The sequence below is a fragment of the Clarias gariepinus genome, chromosome 2 (genome assembly GCF_024256425.1).
Source record: "Clarias gariepinus isolate MV-2021 ecotype Netherlands chromosome 2, CGAR_prim_01v2, whole genome shotgun sequence".
Taxonomy (NCBI): domain Eukaryota; kingdom Metazoa; phylum Chordata; class Actinopteri; order Siluriformes; family Clariidae; genus Clarias; species Clarias gariepinus.
Genome location: NC_071101.1, coordinates 19,416,907 through 19,436,920, shown reverse-complemented (window position 1 = coordinate 19,436,920; position 20,014 = coordinate 19,416,907). Strand labels below are relative to the sequence as shown.

Sequence of the window (20,014 nt, the reverse complement as noted above, 5' to 3'; positions counted from 1 at the left end):
ATTAGCAAGGAACATCGCTAATCACAATCACATGAGCGCATACTAACAGAATCACTGCAGTAAAGTAAAAAAAATAATAATTTATAAAATGAACCGGCACTTTACCTTTGAAAAGAATCACGACAGAGCAGAGTTTCTGTGTAAGGCAGAGAGTGTGCGTCTGTATATGTGTGGGAAGCCGAGAGGAGGAGGGGGTGGGAGGGTGTTTGTAGAGGCGAGAGGCTGATACAGAGAGGGGGAGAAAATGGATCTTTACCCCCTAATGAGACTTGCTTTTGCTTTATACACGCGTACACACGTGTGTAATAATAAACAATACACGCGCGCTGTACACGCTTACAAACACAAAATAAAATATGTTTTACACACACCTGATCACAGTGTTATAGTAAACAGTACATGCATGCACGGAAGTTGATTATACCAGTGAGAGACTGAGCAGGGGTCACGATTACCTACAATTCCACAGTGCAAAAGAGATAAAAACCATTGGCTCAGTTGTGATCACATGACACTCGGCGTCAAAACAAGAAGCACATGCGTGATACATGATACTCAAGTATCGTAAACCAAGACGATGCTTTAAAAATTTATTAAAAATCTTTGCTTGTCTTGCGGAACACTCGCAAACCACGTTACTTGTAATCCGAGGTTCCACTGTATTATTATTGTATTCACTTTACCATATATATGCTTATTTAAATATTGAAATTTTAAGTTCAGTCTAATTGTTCAATAAAGCTTATTACATACTCTTACTGGTATTCTGGATCATTATATTAAGCTTTATTTTTGTTTTGCCTCTTCTCTCTTTCAGAGTATACTTACAGATGGTCAAGATACAATTTCAGGTTAGTAATTTGTTGCATTGATGAAATTGATTGAAGTCAAGCCAATACGGCTATCAGTCCAGTCAGATCAGTTCTGCAGTATGAGACAGTAAGCTGCAGTCATCATTCAGTTTAAAGTGGGTCAGTAAATGAGTGTGACTTATGCCCGTCAGTAAAATATCATGAGAGACAATAAAAAAAAATGTAGTGATGTATCTATGATCAAGGGGTAACCAAGTCACTCCTGATTAAACTGAGTTATTTAACTAAACAGATTAATTTCAGTGTTATGCCTTAAGGTAAAAAAAAAAGTAGAGGGCACTTTTAAGGAAAGAAGCAGGTAACCTTAAGGAGAAAACCTTAATTATGTTTAAAGCATTTCCCAGCTTTTTGTGCTTCATGTCAGCTGGAGCCAAATGAAGGTCAACAGCGCCATCTGCTGTCACAAAGCAATCACAGGTTCTCTAACATGCTTATGCTGGAGAATGTTTTGCATTTCACGTGTGCATAATGACAATGTGACTGATTGATGGAAAATATTAGTTTTGAGTACAAATGTTTTGAGTACAAATGTTTGAAGAATTTGACCCCCCCCTTAAAGGTCGTAATACATTTGCCTTTTAGAAGAGAATAGAATGCATTTCTTTTATTTGAATCGTACACAGTGGCAGATCTAAAAAATTATTTAGTAGTGGCAGGAGGTGGCACTGGGACTATAGTGGGACTAAACCACTAATGATAGGATGGCATAGGATTACACAAAACATCATTGGATGGCTAGTAATAGTGGCGATAACAAAAAAGCAAACAAAATATTTGGAAATTTAAGAGAAGAATGGTCTGATCAGTTGTGTCAGCTAAAATGTCTTATCACACAAACATGACATGACAGAAAGATGATGAATGAAGGGATGAATTATAGCTTTCAGTTGTGTAGGGTTATGTAATTGTTTTGAATGTTTGTGGGGTAAATACAAAATACAAACCAGTAAGTATTTTCTCTTATTCATTGGACCAGGATCTTCAATGTATAATTAAGGAAAAGCACACTCGAGGTCATGCTCTTGTATTGAATATAAGCACATTTTTGTATCATCTGGATATCAGCATGGCTTAGCACAGCCATGCTGATATCCAGCACAGCAGCATGAGAGCATGACAAGTGTGTGATATTGCTTTTATAACACAGTTCCACAAACAGATTTTATTTGTCACAGATTGATTTGTTTATTTAATCAGTTATTTATTCCACCAGCACATTAACTTTCATGTCATGTGGAAATGAAGACAATTCACAGTTAATACACTCATTGTCCACTTAATAGGAGCTCTTGTAAACCTGCACATTTATAGTATGTACGTAGTTATCTACTCAGTCAATCATGTGGCAGCAGCAGAATAATAAGTATGACTGTAGTTCTGTGTTTTTATAAGATTTTATCTCTTTATGTTTGTATGTATGTGTACACAATTTGGGTATTTGTGTGTGATTCACAAATCCAGATGTCACCAATCTCACCGCCTCAAGCAAAACCACATCATCTGTGTATCTAACCTGGAATGCAACACCTGGGAACAGCTCCTTGTTTATAGTAAACTGGACTGGTGGCAGTGTAAATATGAGCAGTAACACTTCAAACCTGTCTTACAATGTCACTGGTCTGACTGCTGGAGTGAACTACACATTCAGTGTTACTGCAGATGGACAAACTACAGGAGCAACATCTAAAATTTTTACATTCACAAGTAAGAGTGCACATAATATTGCAATCCAATAGTTTTAATAGTATGGATGAATAATCAGTTTTTTGTTTTTTTTTAATGGTAGGCTAATTTTCAATCATTTAAAAAAAAGATTGCAGTTAAAAAGTTGATTGTGAACTAAATATATGAAACTGTTTTAAAATCACATTGCTTGTGCTTAATGCTTTTATTGTCAATGAATAAAATTCATGTTCTATGAACATTATTTAGTAATCGCTATAATTTATGATAAACGGTCCAGAGCAACGGAGAGTGTGGAAAGGAGGAGAAGAGGCGGGTACAGGCAGGTTGGAACGGGTGGAAAAAGTGTCAGGTGTGTTATGTGATAAAAGAGTTTCAGCGGGAATGAAAGGAAAGGTGTACGGGACAGTGAGACCAGCAATGCTCTATGGCTTAGAGACAGTGGCACTGAAGAAAAGGCAGAAGGCAAAGACGATGAAGATGTTGAGGTTTTCTAGTGACAAGGATGGATAGGATCAAGAATGAGACCATCAGAGGGACAACTCATGTTGGATGTTTTGGAGATAAAGTCAAAGAGGCCAGATTGAGGTGGTTTGGACATGTTCAGAGGAGAGATTGTGAGAATATTGGTAGAAGGATGCTGAGGTTGGAACTGCCAGGCAGGAGGTCTAGAGGAAGACCAAAGAGGAGATTTATGGATGCAGTGAGATAAGACATGAAGTCAGTTGGTATGAGAAAAAAGGATGCATGGTTAGATGGAGGCAGATAATTTGCCGTGGCGACCCCTGATGGGGAACATCCTAAAGACAAAGAAGGTGTTAATTTATTATAATGCAGAAACAATTTATAAGGCTATTTTTTTCCTTCTGACATCTAGGAGCACATTCAGTGTTGCTGCATTGCTGTCATGCAGAAACTCACGCACAGATCCTGCTGGAGGATCATGTCTGGATAAGCATGCATAAAGGGTACCACATGAGGGAGGAGGATGTCTTCCCTGTACTGCAAGGCATTAAGATTGCCTGCAATGACAACAAGCTCAGTCCGATGGTGATGTGATATACCGCCCCAGACCATGACGGACCCCCCACCTCCAAATCGATCCCGCTCCAGGGTACAGGCCTAGGTGTAATGCTCATTCCTTCGACGATAAACACGAATCCGTCCATCACCCCTGGTCAGACAAAACCGTGACTCATCAGTGAAGAGCACTTTTTGCCACTCCTTTCTGGTCCAGCGGAGGTGGGTTTGTGCCCATAGGCGGCATTGTTGCTGGTAATGTCTGGTAAGGACCTGCCTTACAACAGGCCTACAAGCCCTCAGTCCAGTCTCTCTCAGCCAATTGCGGACAGTCTGAGCACTGATGGAGGGATTGTGTGTTCCTGGTGTGACTCGGGCAGTTGTTGTGGCCATCCTGTACCTGTCACGCAGGTGTGATATTCGGATGTACCGATCCTGTGCAGGTGTTGTTACACGTGAGGATGATCAGTTGTTCTTCCTGTCTCCCTGTAGCACTGTCTTAGGCGTCTCACAGTGCGGACATGGCAATTTATTGCCCTAGCCACATCAGCAGTCCTCATGCCTCCCTGCAGCATGCCTAATGCACGTTCACGCAGATGAGCAGGGACCCTGGGCATCTTTCTTTGGGTGTTTTTCACAGTCGGTAGACAAGTCTCTTTAGTGTCCTGCGTTTTTAGAACTGTGACCTTAAATGCCTACTTTCTGTAAGCTGTTAGGTCTTAACGATCATTCCACAGGTGCATGTTAATTCATTGAATATGGTTAATTGAACATGCATGGAAAACATTGTTTAAACCCTTTACAACGAAGATCTGTAAAGTTTTTTGGATTTTTACAACATTATTGTTGAAATACAAAGTCCTTAAAAAGGGACGTTTCTTTTTTTGCTGAGTTCATAACAGCAGTAACATCAGTAAAGCTGTTATTAATTACAAAATGGTTGCTGTGATGTTTTTAATGAATTCAACTAGGGATGTTTCTCATGATCTTTTGTCTCACTGTAACTCTATTAAGTATATATTCTGAAACACATTTCTTGTGTTTAATTAATTGTTAAAAGACAGACACTAATAGTTAACAAGTGGAGTGTGTGTGTGTGTGTGTGTGTGTGTGTGTGTGTGTGTGTGTGTGTGTGTGTGTCTGTGATTCATAGATCCAGATGTTGTCCTTAATCTCACTGCTACAAGCCAAAACACATCTGTGTCTCTAACCTGGACTGCACCACCTGGGAACAGCTCCTTGTTTATAGTAAACTGGACTGGTGGCAGTGTGAATAACAGCAGTAACACTTCAAACCTGTCTTACACTGTCACTGGTCTGACTGCTGGAGTGAACTACACAGTCAGTGTTACTGCAGTTGCTGCAGATGGACAAACTACAGGAGCAACAACTCAAACCTCAACATTTTCATGTAAGTCCTGTACTGAAGAAGAAGATGGTGACTGTGTACATAAACTATCCTGATTGCAAAGAACGCCTGTACCTACTGTACTTAAAATACATTACTGTTCAAATGGAGCAAAACGTTGCTATAAATATATATCTCGGTATACAGTATGTCACCCATAGTGTTGTTTAAGTAGTTATTGTTCAGAATTTTAATAATTCTGAATTCTATATATTTATATTTAAATGCATTTCTTGAAACAATGTTTAAGGCATTAAAATATACAGGTGTCAGTAACTAACACATTTGTGTGTGTGATACACAGATCCAGATGTTGTCACCAATCTCACTGTTTCAAGCGAAACCACATCATCCGTGCCTTTAACCTTGAATGCACCAACAGGGAACAGCTCCTTGTTTACAGGAAATGGCACTGGTGGCAGTGTGAATATTAGCAGTAACAGCCCAAGCATGTCTTGCAATGTCACTGGTCTGACTGCTGGAGTGAATTACACATTTACTGTTACCGCAGTTGCTGCAGATAATCAAACTACAGGAGCAACAAGTCAAATCTTTACATTCACAAGTAAGTTCTGTATTGTTTAAAGGAGATTGTTGCATATTATGGACGCCTTCAGTATTGTTTGGTGATGGACAGGATAACAGATGAGGTAAGACAGGAGTCTTCATGGACTATGATGTTTGCAGATAACATTGTGCTTTGTAGCGAGAGCAGGGAACAGGTGGAGGAAAATTTGGAGAGGTGGAGGTATGCTCTGGAAAGCAGAGGAATGAAGGTTAGCCGCAGCAAGACGGAATACATGTGTGTAAATGAGAGGGACCCAAGAGGATCGGTGAGGCTACAGGGAGCAGAGGTAAAGAAGGTGCAGGACTTCAAGTACTTAGGGTCGACGGTCCAGAGCAACGGAGAGTGTTCAAAGGAGGTGAAGAGGCGGGTACAGGCAGATTGGAATGGGTGGAGAAAAGTGTCAGGTGTGTTGTGCGATAAAAGAGTATCAGCGAGAATGAAAGGAAAGGTGTACAGGACAGTGGTGAGACCAGCGATGCTCTACGGCTTAGAGACAGTGGCACTGAAGAATAGACAGGAGGCAGAGTTGGAGGTAGCAGAGCTGAAGATGTTGAGGTTCTCTGTGGGAGTGACAAGGATGGATAGGATCAAGAATGAATCAGAGGGACAACCCATGTTAGATGTTTTGGAGATAAAGTCAGAGAGGCCAGATTGAGGTGGTTTGGACATGTTCAGAGGAGAGATTGTGAATATATTGGTAGAAGGATGCTGAGGTTGGAACTGCCAGGCAGGAGGTCTAGAGGAAGACCAAAGAGGAGATTTATGGATGCAGTGAGAGAGGACATGAAGTTAGTTGGTGTGAGAGAAGAGGATGCAGAGGATAGGGTTAGATGGAGGCAGATGATTCGCTGTGGCGACCCCTGAAAGGGAACAGCCGAAAGACAAAGAAGAAGAAGACTTATTGACCAGAGTTTTAATAATTTAGAATTTTAATATATACTGTACATACACCTAAATTTACGTTTATTTCTTGAAACAATATTTAAGGCATTTAAAAATATACCAACATCAATAATTAACACATTGATGTGCTGTGTGTGTGTGTGTGTGTGTGTGTGTGTGTGTGTATGTTGTGTGTGTGTGTGTGTGTATGTGTGTATGTATGATACACAGATCCAAATGTTGTCAGCAGTCTTACTGCCTTTAACAAAACCACATCATCTGTGTTTCTAACCTGGAATAAACCACCTGGGAACAGCTTGTTGTTTATAGTAAACTGGACTGGTGACAGTGTGAATATCAGCAGTAACACTTCAAACCTGTCTTACACTGTCACTGGTCTGACTGCTGGAGTGAACTACACATTCAGTGTTACTGCAGTTGCTGCAGATCATCAAACTACAGGAGCAACAAGTCAAATCTCAGCATTTACAAGTAAGTCCTTTACTACTGATAAAGACCACTTTACACACCGTGAACATCTGCTCAAAATCCAGTACTGTATATTTCTCTGTGTCTCTGTAAATATTGGCCTTTGTATGGGTTAAAAAATAATCATCATAGTTTTAATTAACTTTTGTGAAGTTTATACACCTGGATTAAGACATGTTTAAACGATGTGTAACATATTAACATATATACATATAAATAATAAACAAACTTGTGTTGTGTGTGATTGACAGAGCCAGATGTTGTCACCAATCTCACTGTCTCTAGCAAAACCACAATATCTGTCTCTCTAACCTGGAATAAACCAACTGGGAACAGCTTGTTGTTTATATTAAACTGGACTGGTGGCAGTGTGAATATCAGCAGTAACACTTCAAACCTGTCTTACACTGTCACTGGTCTGACTGCTGGAGTGAACTACACATTCAGTGTTACTGCAGTTGCTGCAGATGGACAAACTCAAGGAGCAACAACTCAAATATCAGCATTCACAAGTAAGTCCTGTACTGCATGTAATACTTATATTTTCATATTAATATATGTTTAGTTTACTGAGTAGTACCAGCAGTTTACCACTTTGCTTGGTAGCAAATAATAAAAAATATTTAATACAATTTAGTATTGTATTAAAATAATACACTATTTACATTACCCTATTTCAGCGACCTAAACTAAGTATAACCAATGCCCATAACCGATCATAATGAAAAAACATGAGTCAGGTTATTTTATGAAAATGTCTAAAATTATTGCAAATATGAGGAATGAGAAGGAAATACTGTAGATTTATTTATATTAGTGGTGTCAAAAGTATTCACATTCATTACTTGAGTAGAAGTATAGATACTAGGGTTTAAAAAGACTTCTTTAGAAGTTGAAGTATCAACTCATGCTTTTTACTCAAGTAAAAGTGTAAAAGTACTGGTTTCAAATCTACTTAAAGTATAAAAGTAAAAGTAACGTAAGGGGGGAAAAAAGCATTAAGGATAAAAGCTTAGTCTGTGCCACGGGCCTATATACTGCACTAACACCTCCAAAAAAAAAAAAAAAGAAAAATGTGTTGTTGTTTTTTTGTTGTATTTTTTTAACGGCCATAGTGATTTGGGATACTGTATATGGCAATAAAAAAAAATGCATTTTAGTACAATGCAAATACATTACAGAACCATATATGTGTACTACTGAACATATCCATGTTTTATGGAAAAGAAGATATGATAACTAATTGCCTATAAGTATTTAAATGGTGCAAAAAGTCAAACTTCAGAGGCATGTGTACATCCAAGCTTAGCTGCAGGAATCTGTGAGAGCAACATACAAAAAAAATTAGTGTACCCAGGGCAGGCTTAGTAACAATTACTCTTGTATGGTTGTCTACAATAAACATTAGTGCTGTCAGAATGAATGATTAATCCAAGTGATTAATAAAAAAATAAATAAATAAATAAAATAAAAAGTAAAAAGTCGGCTGAAAAATAATTACTCCAGTAAAGTATAGATACCCAAAATTTCTACTAAAGTACAGTAAGGTAACGAAGTATTTGTACTTCTTTACTTGACACCTCTGATATATATACTTGACACCTCTGATATATATATATATATATATATATATATATATATATATATATATATATATATCAGAGGTGTCCTTATATTTTTTTTTTGTTTTGTTTTTTTGTTTTTTTTTCTTTTCTTTTTTTTTCCTGGTGTTATTTTTTAATTGTTATAACTAACTGTTTATTGGTCTATTGTTAGCACATACTAGTAAAAAGTGAAGGTTTTGGCATTAAATGAAAAACATGACAAAAAACATGAACAATAAGAAAATTATATTTAATTTTTGGTTAATAGTGGTAAAGTCAGCAAGCTGGTTGTCCTGAATATGATGGTAAGAAATGCAGAGTCCCACAGAGTAATGTCAGAGTGAGACCTTATTGTGCTAAACACAAATAATCAGCTATTTTTAGTTTTTGAAGAATTTAAGAATTTTAAAGAATTAAGAATGTTTCTCAATTTTGTAATTGTGCTCAGATTTGTATTGCCACTTGGACAAAAATCATCTACAATATTCTGTTTCTGTAAAAATGCATTTACTATATGTTTGTATTTTCTACAATTATATTAACAAAATGTACACAACTATTTGTGTGTATTAATGTGTGGGTGTGACAAAAATGTAGTTTTAAATGCTTCATAAATTCTTTATACAGTACTTTTCTAAACATTATAGAATCAAATAGACAGGTTGTGTGTTGAATGTTGATGTCAGATATATTATCATTGTGTGTGATTTACAGATCCAGATGATGTTGCTAATCTCAGTGTCTCTAACATAACCACATCATCTGTGTCTCTAACCTGGAATGCACCAACTGGGAACAGCTCCTTGTTTATAGTAAACTGGACTGATGGCAGTGTAAATAAAAGCAGTAACACATCAAACCTGTCTTACACTGTCACTGGTCTGACTGCTGGAGTCAAATACACATTCAGTGTTACCGCAGTTGCTGCAGATAATCAAACTACAGGAGCAACAACTCAAATCTCAGCATTTACAGGTAAGTCCTTTACTAATAATAAATGTTTTAATGCGTAGATAAATACCCCCCCACCCCATAGTACAAACAAAATAGTACTTCCTGACTTACAGGGTCTGGATCTGATATTAAAATCCTTTAAAAAACCTGCTACATCACATTGTAGTGTAACTGACGACATTCATTAATCTTTACATATAAAGATTAAATTAATTGTAAGGTTGGCGTGTCTGTACATTAGAGATAATTGCGAAAAATTATTTGTCGTAAATTGTGTAAGATGTTTTTGGAAATTTTTGTCTGTTTGTTTCAACACTTATCACGTTAAAACTATTGAACGATTTTTAATAGGGTTTTCTCAGGTGCATTTGGCCTAGCTTATATCATAAAAAAATCATTTGTTTATTTTAAAATTCAAGAGATGGCTCTGTACATTTTCAATACGCACTTATACGTGTGCAATTGAAATCTACTTAATAAACACGTTCTCGCACCTTCATTTCAGGCACTTTACGGTAGCACTTAAACATTTATGGCAATTCCAAAACTTGAAAGATGCCGTTTTTTAAGATTAAATTAAATTGCATATAAACAAAGTTCTGTGTATAACTAGTTTGTAATAAGAAGAAGGGTTATGAATTATGAGAGTTAATGCATCATTACACAGATTTACATGTTACCATGTAACAGAATTAGCTAAATGCCCCCCTGTGCCAAAAACAGACTTTTCATTGTACAGTATATTCCCAAAATTGTGACATTTCTATAACCAATTGTTGTAACAACATTTTCCTATCAGCTGTTTGGAAGTTCAAAGTTTCAATCCCTTTGATAACAGGGATCAACCACTCGTGCATGGAAATTAGTTTTGATGAATGTGTCAATGCCTCACTGACTATATTAGTAGAAGATGGCACAAACAGTCATAACTTAATCACCCCATTCATTTATTTTATAATAAATTCAGTACATATTACATTATGAAACATTTGTATATAATCTATTTGTTTAGTCAACGTGCTCCTGAGTGATGCAACCAAAATGAATTTGCCTTATCATTGGGAGATTGTGAGCTTAATTCTACTGTAATTCAGAGTCTAGGAAGCCAAATATAGCACATAGCATTTTTCTCTGAGTATCATACAGTGTCTCACTCAGGGATGCTTACCTATATCAATTTTGTTCTTAACATCTTAAAATTGCATTGCAACTAATAAATAAAAATTCCTTCACTGTGCTTGCTCTCTGGGACCCCTACAATATAATACATACCTGGAATAAAAGCCCAATCGAAAGAAAAATGCCTCATGTAAACACCTCAGTCTAATCAGTGTCACCTGATTTGGCGCCTTTTTGAAGCCTTTAATAATCTGTTCAATAGAAAATATTGAGCATGGAAACACTTGAGCTGAATGTTTATTTCTTATATGTTTATTTTGTGCATGTTTGCCCCATATGGGGTTAAAATTAGGTGCCCTGATATGTTTCGTTTCCTTTCCTGATCGGTAAATTAAGAGCAACTCTCCCTCACTTTACTTTTACCCAATGGCTCTCTGGCTGAGAAAGGGGTGCTGATTGGCTCCCTATTTTACACATGCTGTAGTAAGGCATCCAACTGATCAGAGACTGAATTCTTATAACCAATCAGCAGAAGGCAGATTTATCAGAAAAGATACTTACCTTAAATATGAAGAAAATTAAAAAGTCCACTTTGCGCATTTAGAAAAAGTTATATTCTGATTAAATCTTTTGAGCATGTAAATATACAGCCTTATGCAAAAGTTTAGGCACCCCTCAATAAATAACTGGTGAAATAAATAATTGATGTAATATTTTTCATGTAATTATAGCTAATGTCCTTGAAAAAATCTGACTGTCATTGTATAAATTTATGGCATCTTGCGTAAACAAACTCAAACAAAGTATGTTCAAAGCAAACACCAAATAGGCACCCTCCAGGGGTTATTCCTGACAGTGTTATTCCAAATTTTAAAATAAATGTTCAACATGCTAAGAAGGTCTTGCATAAACATCTAAAGCTCTTCATTAAAGAAGAAAGGTGTGGATTTCCCATGGCTAAAGACTTGGGATTTATCATTAGGAAAATTTGACTTGTGATGAAATTTCTGGTGAAGTAGCATACAGTCCTTATCTCGCTCCCAAAGATTTCCACACGTCATTAAAGGAGTTCCTGGGAGGCCAGAGTTGAACTTAAAGTATAACGTGATTTTCGATAAAGCCAAAGCAAGCACCATCACTAAATGCCGGACTATTACAAACCCTAAGTAACTTTAGAGATTCCAGGCTTTGCACATTTTGATGAGATAATTATTTGTGTGTGTGTGTGTGTGTGTGTGTGTGTGTGTGTGTGTGTGTGTGTGTGTGTGTGGGTGTGTGTGTGTGTGTGTGTGATTCACAGATCCGGGTGTTGTCACCAATCTTGCTGTCTCTAGTGAAACCACATCATCTGTGTCTCTAAGCTGGAATTCACCTGGAAACAACGGCTATTTGTTTATAGTAAACTGGACTGATGGCAGTGTGAATATCAGCAGTAACACTTCAAACCTGTCTTACACTGTCACTGGTCTGACTGCTGGAGTGAAATACACATTCAGTGTTACTGCAGTTGCTGCAGATAATCAAACTACAGGAGCACTGGCTCAAATCTCAGCATTCACAAGTAAGTCCAGTACTGCTGATAACTATCTATCATTTAACCCTAATTACAATTCTCCAAATCTCAAAAAGCTGAGTTCCTATAATGTGCAAGTTGTGCGGTAGGCTGGATGAGGTCATGCATTGTCATGCCAAAACAGAACACCTTTGGTGATCAAACCAGGCTGCTTTGATATATTTATGGGAATTACTGCAGTGAGCTCCAACCTACTTTAGCCAGGACATACATTAATGCATCCGGAAAGTATTCACAGTGCATCACTTTTTCCACATTTTGTTATGTCACAGCCTTATTTTAAAATGGATTAAATTATTTTTTCCCCTCAGAATTTTACACACAACATCCCATAATGACAACGTGAAAAAAGTTTACTTTTTAAAATATTAAAAAATCCAAATTTATTTTAAAAATGTATTTTAAAAAATGGGAAAGCACATGTACATAAGTATTCACAGCCTTTGCAAAATTAAGCTCAGGTGCATCCTGTTTCCCCTGATCATCCTTGAGATGATTCTGCTGGAGTCCACCTGTGGTAAATTCAGTTGATTGGACATGATTTGTAAAGGCTATATAAGGTCCCACAGTTGACAGTTCATGTCAGAGCACAACCCAAGCATGAGGTTAAAGGAATTGTCTGTAGACCTCCGAGACAGGATTATCTCAAGGCAAAAATCTGGGTAAGGTTACAGAAAATATTCTGCTGCTTTAAAGGTCCCAATGAGCACAGTGTTCCCTTTTAAAGGCTACACTCGATGCTGCGTGAAAACGCTATGGGAAACATCTTGTCATGTTGCTGGTTGTGAAGCATGTGTGTATCAAACACGCCAAATTTTTGGCTTTTATAACCTCGGTAGGTGACGTCATCTGATAAGACGCACCTGCAGGTTATAAATAGGAGTGAACCGGAAACATTCCTCAGATTCTTGTCTGTGTCTGTGTCTAACCAGCAAAATAAATGTTTAACTCACCGATAATGGCAGAGTTTTAAACGAGATGTCCCTCCGTGTGTATAATCCATATTATGGACGGCAGAGCTGTGAGAGACGGATTTAAAAACTCCTTTCTTTCGCGTTCTCATTGCATCGGGAAATTCCTCTGTCCGCTCTCAAGCGCACCCTGGCGCTTCTTGTGAATGGTCCTCTCTTATCCTGTGAATGGTTATCCTCTCTTGCTTCCGCGGGGATGGTAACAGCCTCTAAGCACTTAAAAAATAAATTAATTTAAAAAATAAAATGAATAAAAAAATAGACGGCCGGTTCTGTCGGGTGGCCGGGGGGCGGAGCCTCAACAACGCTCTCTCCCTTTTCTTAGCAATCTCCATATGAGTTAATCCTTTCATGGAGTAAGCTGTATTCATCCCGTGTTTTCCTGCCATCAACTTATTTATTTATTTATTTATTTATTTAAATATAGTTGAGGTGGAAGTGCGGGGTTATATGATGACACCCAGATAGAAGAGACGCTTCCAGGCTATCTCTCTCCTGGGACATCATCCTTCTTGAAAAGCTATTACTTCTTTTCAAGCTGTGTAGACTTTTTTATCTTCCCTGGAGGGAAAAGCTTTTCAGGCAGTAGGCCAGGTTGGTGCTCCATTGCACACCATGGCGGTTTTGCACGCCTACCAGGCTGACCTGCTGAGAGACTTGAGTACTGGCGGGGCTCTTCAAGGTAGGGCGTATTGGACTTACGCCGGGCCACAGACTTGTCTCTTCGTGCAACAAAGCAGACAGCTCGTGCTATCGGCCATTTTATTGCTGCGATGGTTTCCGCGGGGAGGCACTTGTGGTTGAATCTCAGGGGCATCAAGGAGAAGGATCGTGTATTCCTCCTTGATGCCCCATCTCGCCTCCTGGCCTACTTGGCAATGTCGTTAACTCATCGCCACTAGGTTCATGAGGCGAAGTTATATAACAAAGCCTTTGAGAAATTCCTTCTCCGCCGTGCTCAAGAGTCGGGACTGTCGGCCACCCAGTCTCGACCGTGTCTGACTGTTGCGAGGCGTGAAACACACAAGGAGAGTGTTTTTGAGCCAGACACACCCTCGTAAGATTGGGGTGCGTCACGCAATCCGCCTAAAAAGAGGTCAGTCTGGCATATTGTCTTCTTCACAAAGAAGCCCTGAGGTTCATGTGCCCAAGATCGTGGGGGGTGGCCCTCCAATGGGGAGAGGTACGCAGAATTCCTTTTGAAGAATGAAGTGTTCTCCCAGGCACCCCCAGGAGATTGGTGTTCTTGCTCCGCCACCACTGGTGTTTCGGGCAACACCAGTCTGCAATAAAATGTTAGTTCTTCGTTTTTTTCCTGCCATGTTTCAGGATGCCGAACATCTTACATCCCCGCCCCCCAAATATTGCCACAACACAGGAGGGTCCTGAGGTTCGCTTTTGGGGGCAAAGCTTACCAGTATCGCGTCCTTCCATTTGGTCTAGCTCTCTCAACCGCACATACACAAAATACATGGATGTAGTTCTGGCTCTTACGATTCCAGAGCATCCGTATTTGAATTACATGACTGGCTGGCCCAGTCTCAGTAGCTAGTGCTTCGACATCAGCATGTCGTCCTAGCTAATCTTTGTTTCTAAGAATTGAGATCCAACGCCATGAAAGCATGCTCTTTCCTGTTTAGAGGATAACATATTTGGGTGTCACATGGAATTTGAGCGTAAGCGGGCACAGCTGTCTCCCGCTCGTGTCGAATCCATTCTTAACCCCCTCAAGGAAATCAAGTTAGACCAGAAAGTGACCATCACTTTCAGAGAGCTTAGCTCTCATGGCAGCTGTATCTATGGTGACACCTTTGGGCCTTCTGCACATGAGAGCATTTAAGTTGTGGCTAAGAATCAGGGGATTTCACTCTAGGGCCAATACCCAATAAGGGTTACCTGCCAGGTGCTTCGTACCCTTCCTATGTGGTTCAGACCCCGGTTTCTGACTCTGGGTCCCACTCGAAGTTTGTCTTGTCGTAGTAGATGCTAACGACAGACGCTTCCCCTTATGGGCTGGGGTGCGGTCTTAGATGACCGTCCAGCCCAAGGGAGCTGGAGAGGCCATCTTCTTGTGCGCCACATCAATTGCCTCAAAATGATGGCTCTATTTCTGGCCCTAAAGCACTTCTTCCAGCAGTTGAGACTACCATGTCCTAGTGCGGGTGGACAACACTATGGCAGTCTCATATATTAATCACCAGGGCGGACTGTGCTCGCGCCGCTAAATAGCTGGCGCACCGGGTTCCTGTCCCTCAGGGCGATTTACATTCTGGGAAAAGTTCATATAGCGGAGGTGGACCTCTTTGCCTCGCAAGATCAGCAAATGTCCCCTTTACTACTCTCTGACTTCCAGCCCCTGCGTCTGGACGCCTTGGCGGTCCCTGAACAGGACCAAGTCAAGCTGGTCTTTGAGCCAGCGTAATTAAGACTATTCTAAGTGCTAGGGCTGCCTCCCCTAGAAGAGCTTATGCCCTCAAATGGAATGTATTTGAAAGTTGGTGCATAACGACCCAGTCCACTGCCAAATTGTTTCATGGCTGGAGTTTCTGCAGGAAAATTTGTCCTCGGGCTTGTGCCCACTTGTTGAACCACTAGAGTCAGCGCCTCAGGTTTCTGATGCTCAAGATGGTTTTTCTAAATGGTGTTACATCTCTTACACTGAAGCCTTCTGTCCTCCACCTTTACAGCTTCGGAGCAGGAGAGATTTCACTTACTGTGTCCAGTACGTGCTCTTCAGATTTACGTCCACCGCATTAGCCAGTGGCGTAAGTCAGAGCAGCTTTTACATGTTTTGAAGCCGCAAGCTGCGTGAGAAATGCTATTGCCCTCTCCTATGAGGCGCGTGGGCTCACTTCGCCTCTAGTAATCAGGGCTCATTCAACCAGGGGGATCTCCTCATCTATTGCACTAGCAAGAGGTATTCCCCTGCAGCAAGTGTGTGAAGCGGAGGGTTGTCCTCTCCGCACACATTTGTTACATTTATAGTCTGGATGTCATGCTACTCCGGGCTCACGGGTCCTTGAGTCAGCTACCCAGACATAGTTCTGAGACCTTCTCACAAATAAATCTGAGGAATGTTTCCGGTTCACTCCAATTTATAACCTGCAGGTGCGTCTTATCAGATGACGTCACCCACCGAGGTTATAAAAGCCAAAAATTTGGCGTTTGATACACACATACTTCACAACCGGCAACATGACAAGATGTTTCCCATAGCGTTTTCACGCAGCATCTCGTTCCCCCCTTTTTAGGGAACAGGGTTACAGCAAAGTAACCCGAGACGGCCTCCATCATCCGTAAGTGGAAGAAGTTCGAAACCACCAGGACTCTTCCTAGACCTGGCCGGCCATCTAAACTCAGTGATTTTTTTTTTTTAACTCAACTTTTTTATGTTGTCATTATGGGGTTTTGTGTGTAGAATTCTGAGGAAAAAAATTTATTTAATCCATTTCAGAATAAGGCTGTGCCATAACAAAATGTGGAAAAAATGTGGGAAAAAAAGTGATGCGCTGTGAATACTTTCCGGGTGCACTGTAGGCAACAAGTCAGAATTGGGCATCGAGACCTGCAGTGTAAATGGGGCTCAAGAGACTCATTACCGCTTGTCTTTCGGGTTTTACATCTTCATTCACGAGACATTTCATCACATATCTCATTTTGACTTAAACACAGTGTCGGATTTCCTCACGTTCGGATAACTGTCTATCAGGCTGTGTTCGGATAACACAGCCTGATATTATAACAGATATTATAAGTATTAAATTAGTGAGTAAATAATAAATGTTTGTTTCATGTATTCTTATAACACTGTGGTCTCCACTGTGAAATACATACTACAGTACTCGTATTTAACAAGTTTAAATTTATTTTAAAAAATTTGGTTCATCTTGCAAAAAGCCCACAGGCCAAGTTACTCGCAATCTAAGGATTCACTGGATTTCCATCTCATACTTATTTTTCTCAACGTAGGATTCAGATACACAACGACCCTGAATTTGAATAACTTTAATTAAGATGTATAAATGCATGAAAAATTAGCTGTTTGTAATGTTTTCTAACCTGTAATCATGGGGCCCGATGTTGCAAGTGACCTCAATGTGATTGAAATTACGACAATCTCATTGTTTCAGAGAATTGTCTTCTCATTGGATGACGAAAGGAATTTCTGAACAATGTTAACGTTAATGGATTTCTTTTGCCTTCACAGAGCCTGACACTGTTAGCAATCTTACAGTAGTTAATGTTACAACCTCCTCTATATTACTGTCCTGGACTCAGTCAATGGGGAAAATCTTTTATTATGTAATCCAATATGAGAATAACAGTGCCACAATCAATAACACTGCTGAAAGCACCATGATAAACATAACTGATCTGACTCCTGGAGTGCAGTACACGTTCACAGTGTTTGCAGTTGCTGGAGATAATAAAACTGAAGGAATTTACAGCTGCATATCTGCCTACACAAGTAAGACATAAGTTAAAAATGAATAGCTGTATATCATAAGTAATTTGCTGTTATGGCTGCATGATGGTGCAGCATGTAGTGTTACATGGTGTTCACGTTCCAGACTTTGGATTCACCACGACTCTTATCATAATAAAGTGCTTAATGAAGATGACTAAATACATGAATTTTGTTATTAGCTTTTTGTAATGGTCTTTAACTTGTACTCACAGAGCCTGATGTTGCACGTGACCTCAATGTGACCGAAATTACAACGAGCTCAGTGTTTCTGAACTGGACTGAACCAATAGGAAAAAGATCTTTCTTTAAAGTACAGTGGAGCAATGAAAGCATCACTTTAAATTTAACAACAACCTCAAACACTTCCTTTAACATTACTGATCTCAATCCTGGAGTCAGTTACACCTTCCTCATATCTGCTGTTGCTGCAGATAATATAACAAAAGGAGAAGTGATTGGTCTTTCAGCTTATACAAGTATGTTTCAGAGAATATGTTTTGTCTACTCACTGGATGACAAAAGGAATTTCTGAACTAGGTTAACGTTAATAGATTTTCTTTGCCTTCACAGGACCTGACACTGTTAGCAATCTTACAGCAGTTAATGTTACAACCTCCTCTATATTACTGTCCTGGACTCAGTCAATGGGAAAAATCTCTTATTATGTAATCCAATATGAGAAAATCCAGTATGAGAAAACAATTAATAACACTGGTGAAAGCCCCATGATTAACATAACTGATCTGACTCCTGGAGTGCAGTACACATTCAGAGTCTTTGCAGTTGCTGGAGATAATAAAACAAAAGGAAATTCCAGCTGCATATCTGCCTACACAAGTAAGACATGTTAGAACTAACAGCTGAATATTATAAGTAATTTGCTATTTGACCTACATAGTGGTGCAGTAGGTAGTGTTACATGATATTCACAGTTCCATGCTATGTTCAGGTTACTGTCTTTGTGTAGTTTCTACTGTATCCATTTTTTCCAAGTATCTGCATGGTTAATTCCAGGTTTCTGTGTTTCCTCCAACCTCCCAAAGTCATGCTTGTGTGATGACTGGTTTACCTTAAATGGCTCTGTGTGTAAATATGTGTGTGTGTGTGTGTGTGTGTGTGTGTGTGTTGGGGCGGGTGGGTACACTGCAATTCACTGGCTTCCAATCTAGAGTGCATTTCTATCTTGTATTGTTTTTCTCAACATAGACTTTGGATCCACCATAACTATGAAAATTACAAAGGCGCTTATTAAAAATGTATCAATGCACGAAAGCTATTAGCTGTTTGTAATGGTCTCTAACCTGTACTCACAGAGCCTGATGTTGCACGTGACCTCAATGTGACGGAAATTACAACAAGCTCATCGTTTCTGGACTGGACTGAACCAATAGGAAAAAGATCTTTCTTTAAAGTACAGTGGAGCAATGAGAGCATTACTTTAAATTCAACAACCTCAAACACTTCCTTTAACATTACTGATCTCAAACCAGGAGTCAATTACACCTTTCTCATATCTGCTGTTGCTGCAGATAATATAACAGAAGGAGAAGTGATTGGTTTTTCAGCTTATACAAGTATGTTTCAGAGAATATGTTTTGTCTTCTCCCTGGATGACAAAAGGAATTTCTGAACAAAGTTAATGTAAACTTTATGGGTTTCTTTTGCCTTCACAGAGCCTGACACTGTTAGCAATCTTACAGTAGTTAATGTTACAACCTCCTCTATATTACTGTCCTGGACTCAGTCAATGGGGAAAATCTCTTATTATGTAATCCAATATGAGAATAACAATACAACAATCAATAACACTGCTGAAAACACCATGATTAACATAACTGATCTGACTCCTGGAGTGCAGTACATGTTCACAGGGTTTGCAGTTGCTGGAGATAATAAAACAGAAGGAAATTACAGCTGCACATCTGCTTACACAAGTAAGACATTAGTTATTAAGTTAAAGCTGAAAATTGTAAGTAATTTGCTGTTATGACTACATGGTGGTGTAGTAGGTAGTGTTACATGATGTTCACAGTTCCATGCTGTGTTCAGGTTGTTGTCTTTGTGAAGTTTCTACTGGATGCATGTTCTCAGTTTATCTGCATGGTTACTTTCCCAGTTTCTTCCAAACGCAACAAAGCCATTTGTGTGGGTTGACTGGCTAAACTTAATTCCCCCCGGTGAATATGTGTGTGTGTGTGTGTGTGTGTGTGCGTGCATGGTGCCCAACAATTTACTGCCATCCCATCTAAAGTGTATTTCTATTTTGTACTCATTTTTCTCACCAAAGACTTTGGATCCACCACGACTCTGAATATAAGATGCTTATTGAAGACGTCTGAATGCATGAAATTTGCTTTTAACTGTTTCTAATGGCCTCTAACCAGTTTAGTGTACAGTATAAAT

At 39.2% G+C, this 20,014-nt stretch overlaps 2 protein-coding genes across 2 annotated transcripts; both read left to right on the top strand.

Annotated features, from left to right (window-relative positions):
• Positions 1–2,364: 2,364 nt before the first annotated feature.
• Positions 2,365–16,841, top strand: LOC128540413 (receptor-type tyrosine-protein phosphatase eta-like). Its single transcript, XM_053510719.1, has 4 exons — positions 2,365–2,576; positions 4,729–4,986; positions 5,288–5,548; positions 16,681–16,841. The coding sequence occupies exons 1-4, from the start codon at positions 2,450–2,452 to the stop codon at positions 16,839–16,841; spliced, it is 807 nt and encodes a 268-aa protein (XP_053366694.1). The 5' UTR covers positions 2,365–2,449.
• A 369-nt stretch (positions 16,842–17,210) lies between these two features.
• LOC128540397 (receptor-type tyrosine-protein phosphatase eta-like) lies at positions 17,211–19,275 on the top strand. Its single transcript, XM_053510718.1, has 5 exons — positions 17,211–17,229; positions 17,351–17,611; positions 17,824–18,087; positions 18,182–18,448; positions 18,925–19,275. Exons 1-5 carry the CDS (start codon positions 17,211–17,213, stop codon positions 19,239–19,241), a joined length of 1,128 nt encoding a protein of 375 aa, XP_053366693.1. The 3' UTR covers positions 19,242–19,275.
• Positions 19,276–20,014: the final 739 nt, after the last annotated feature.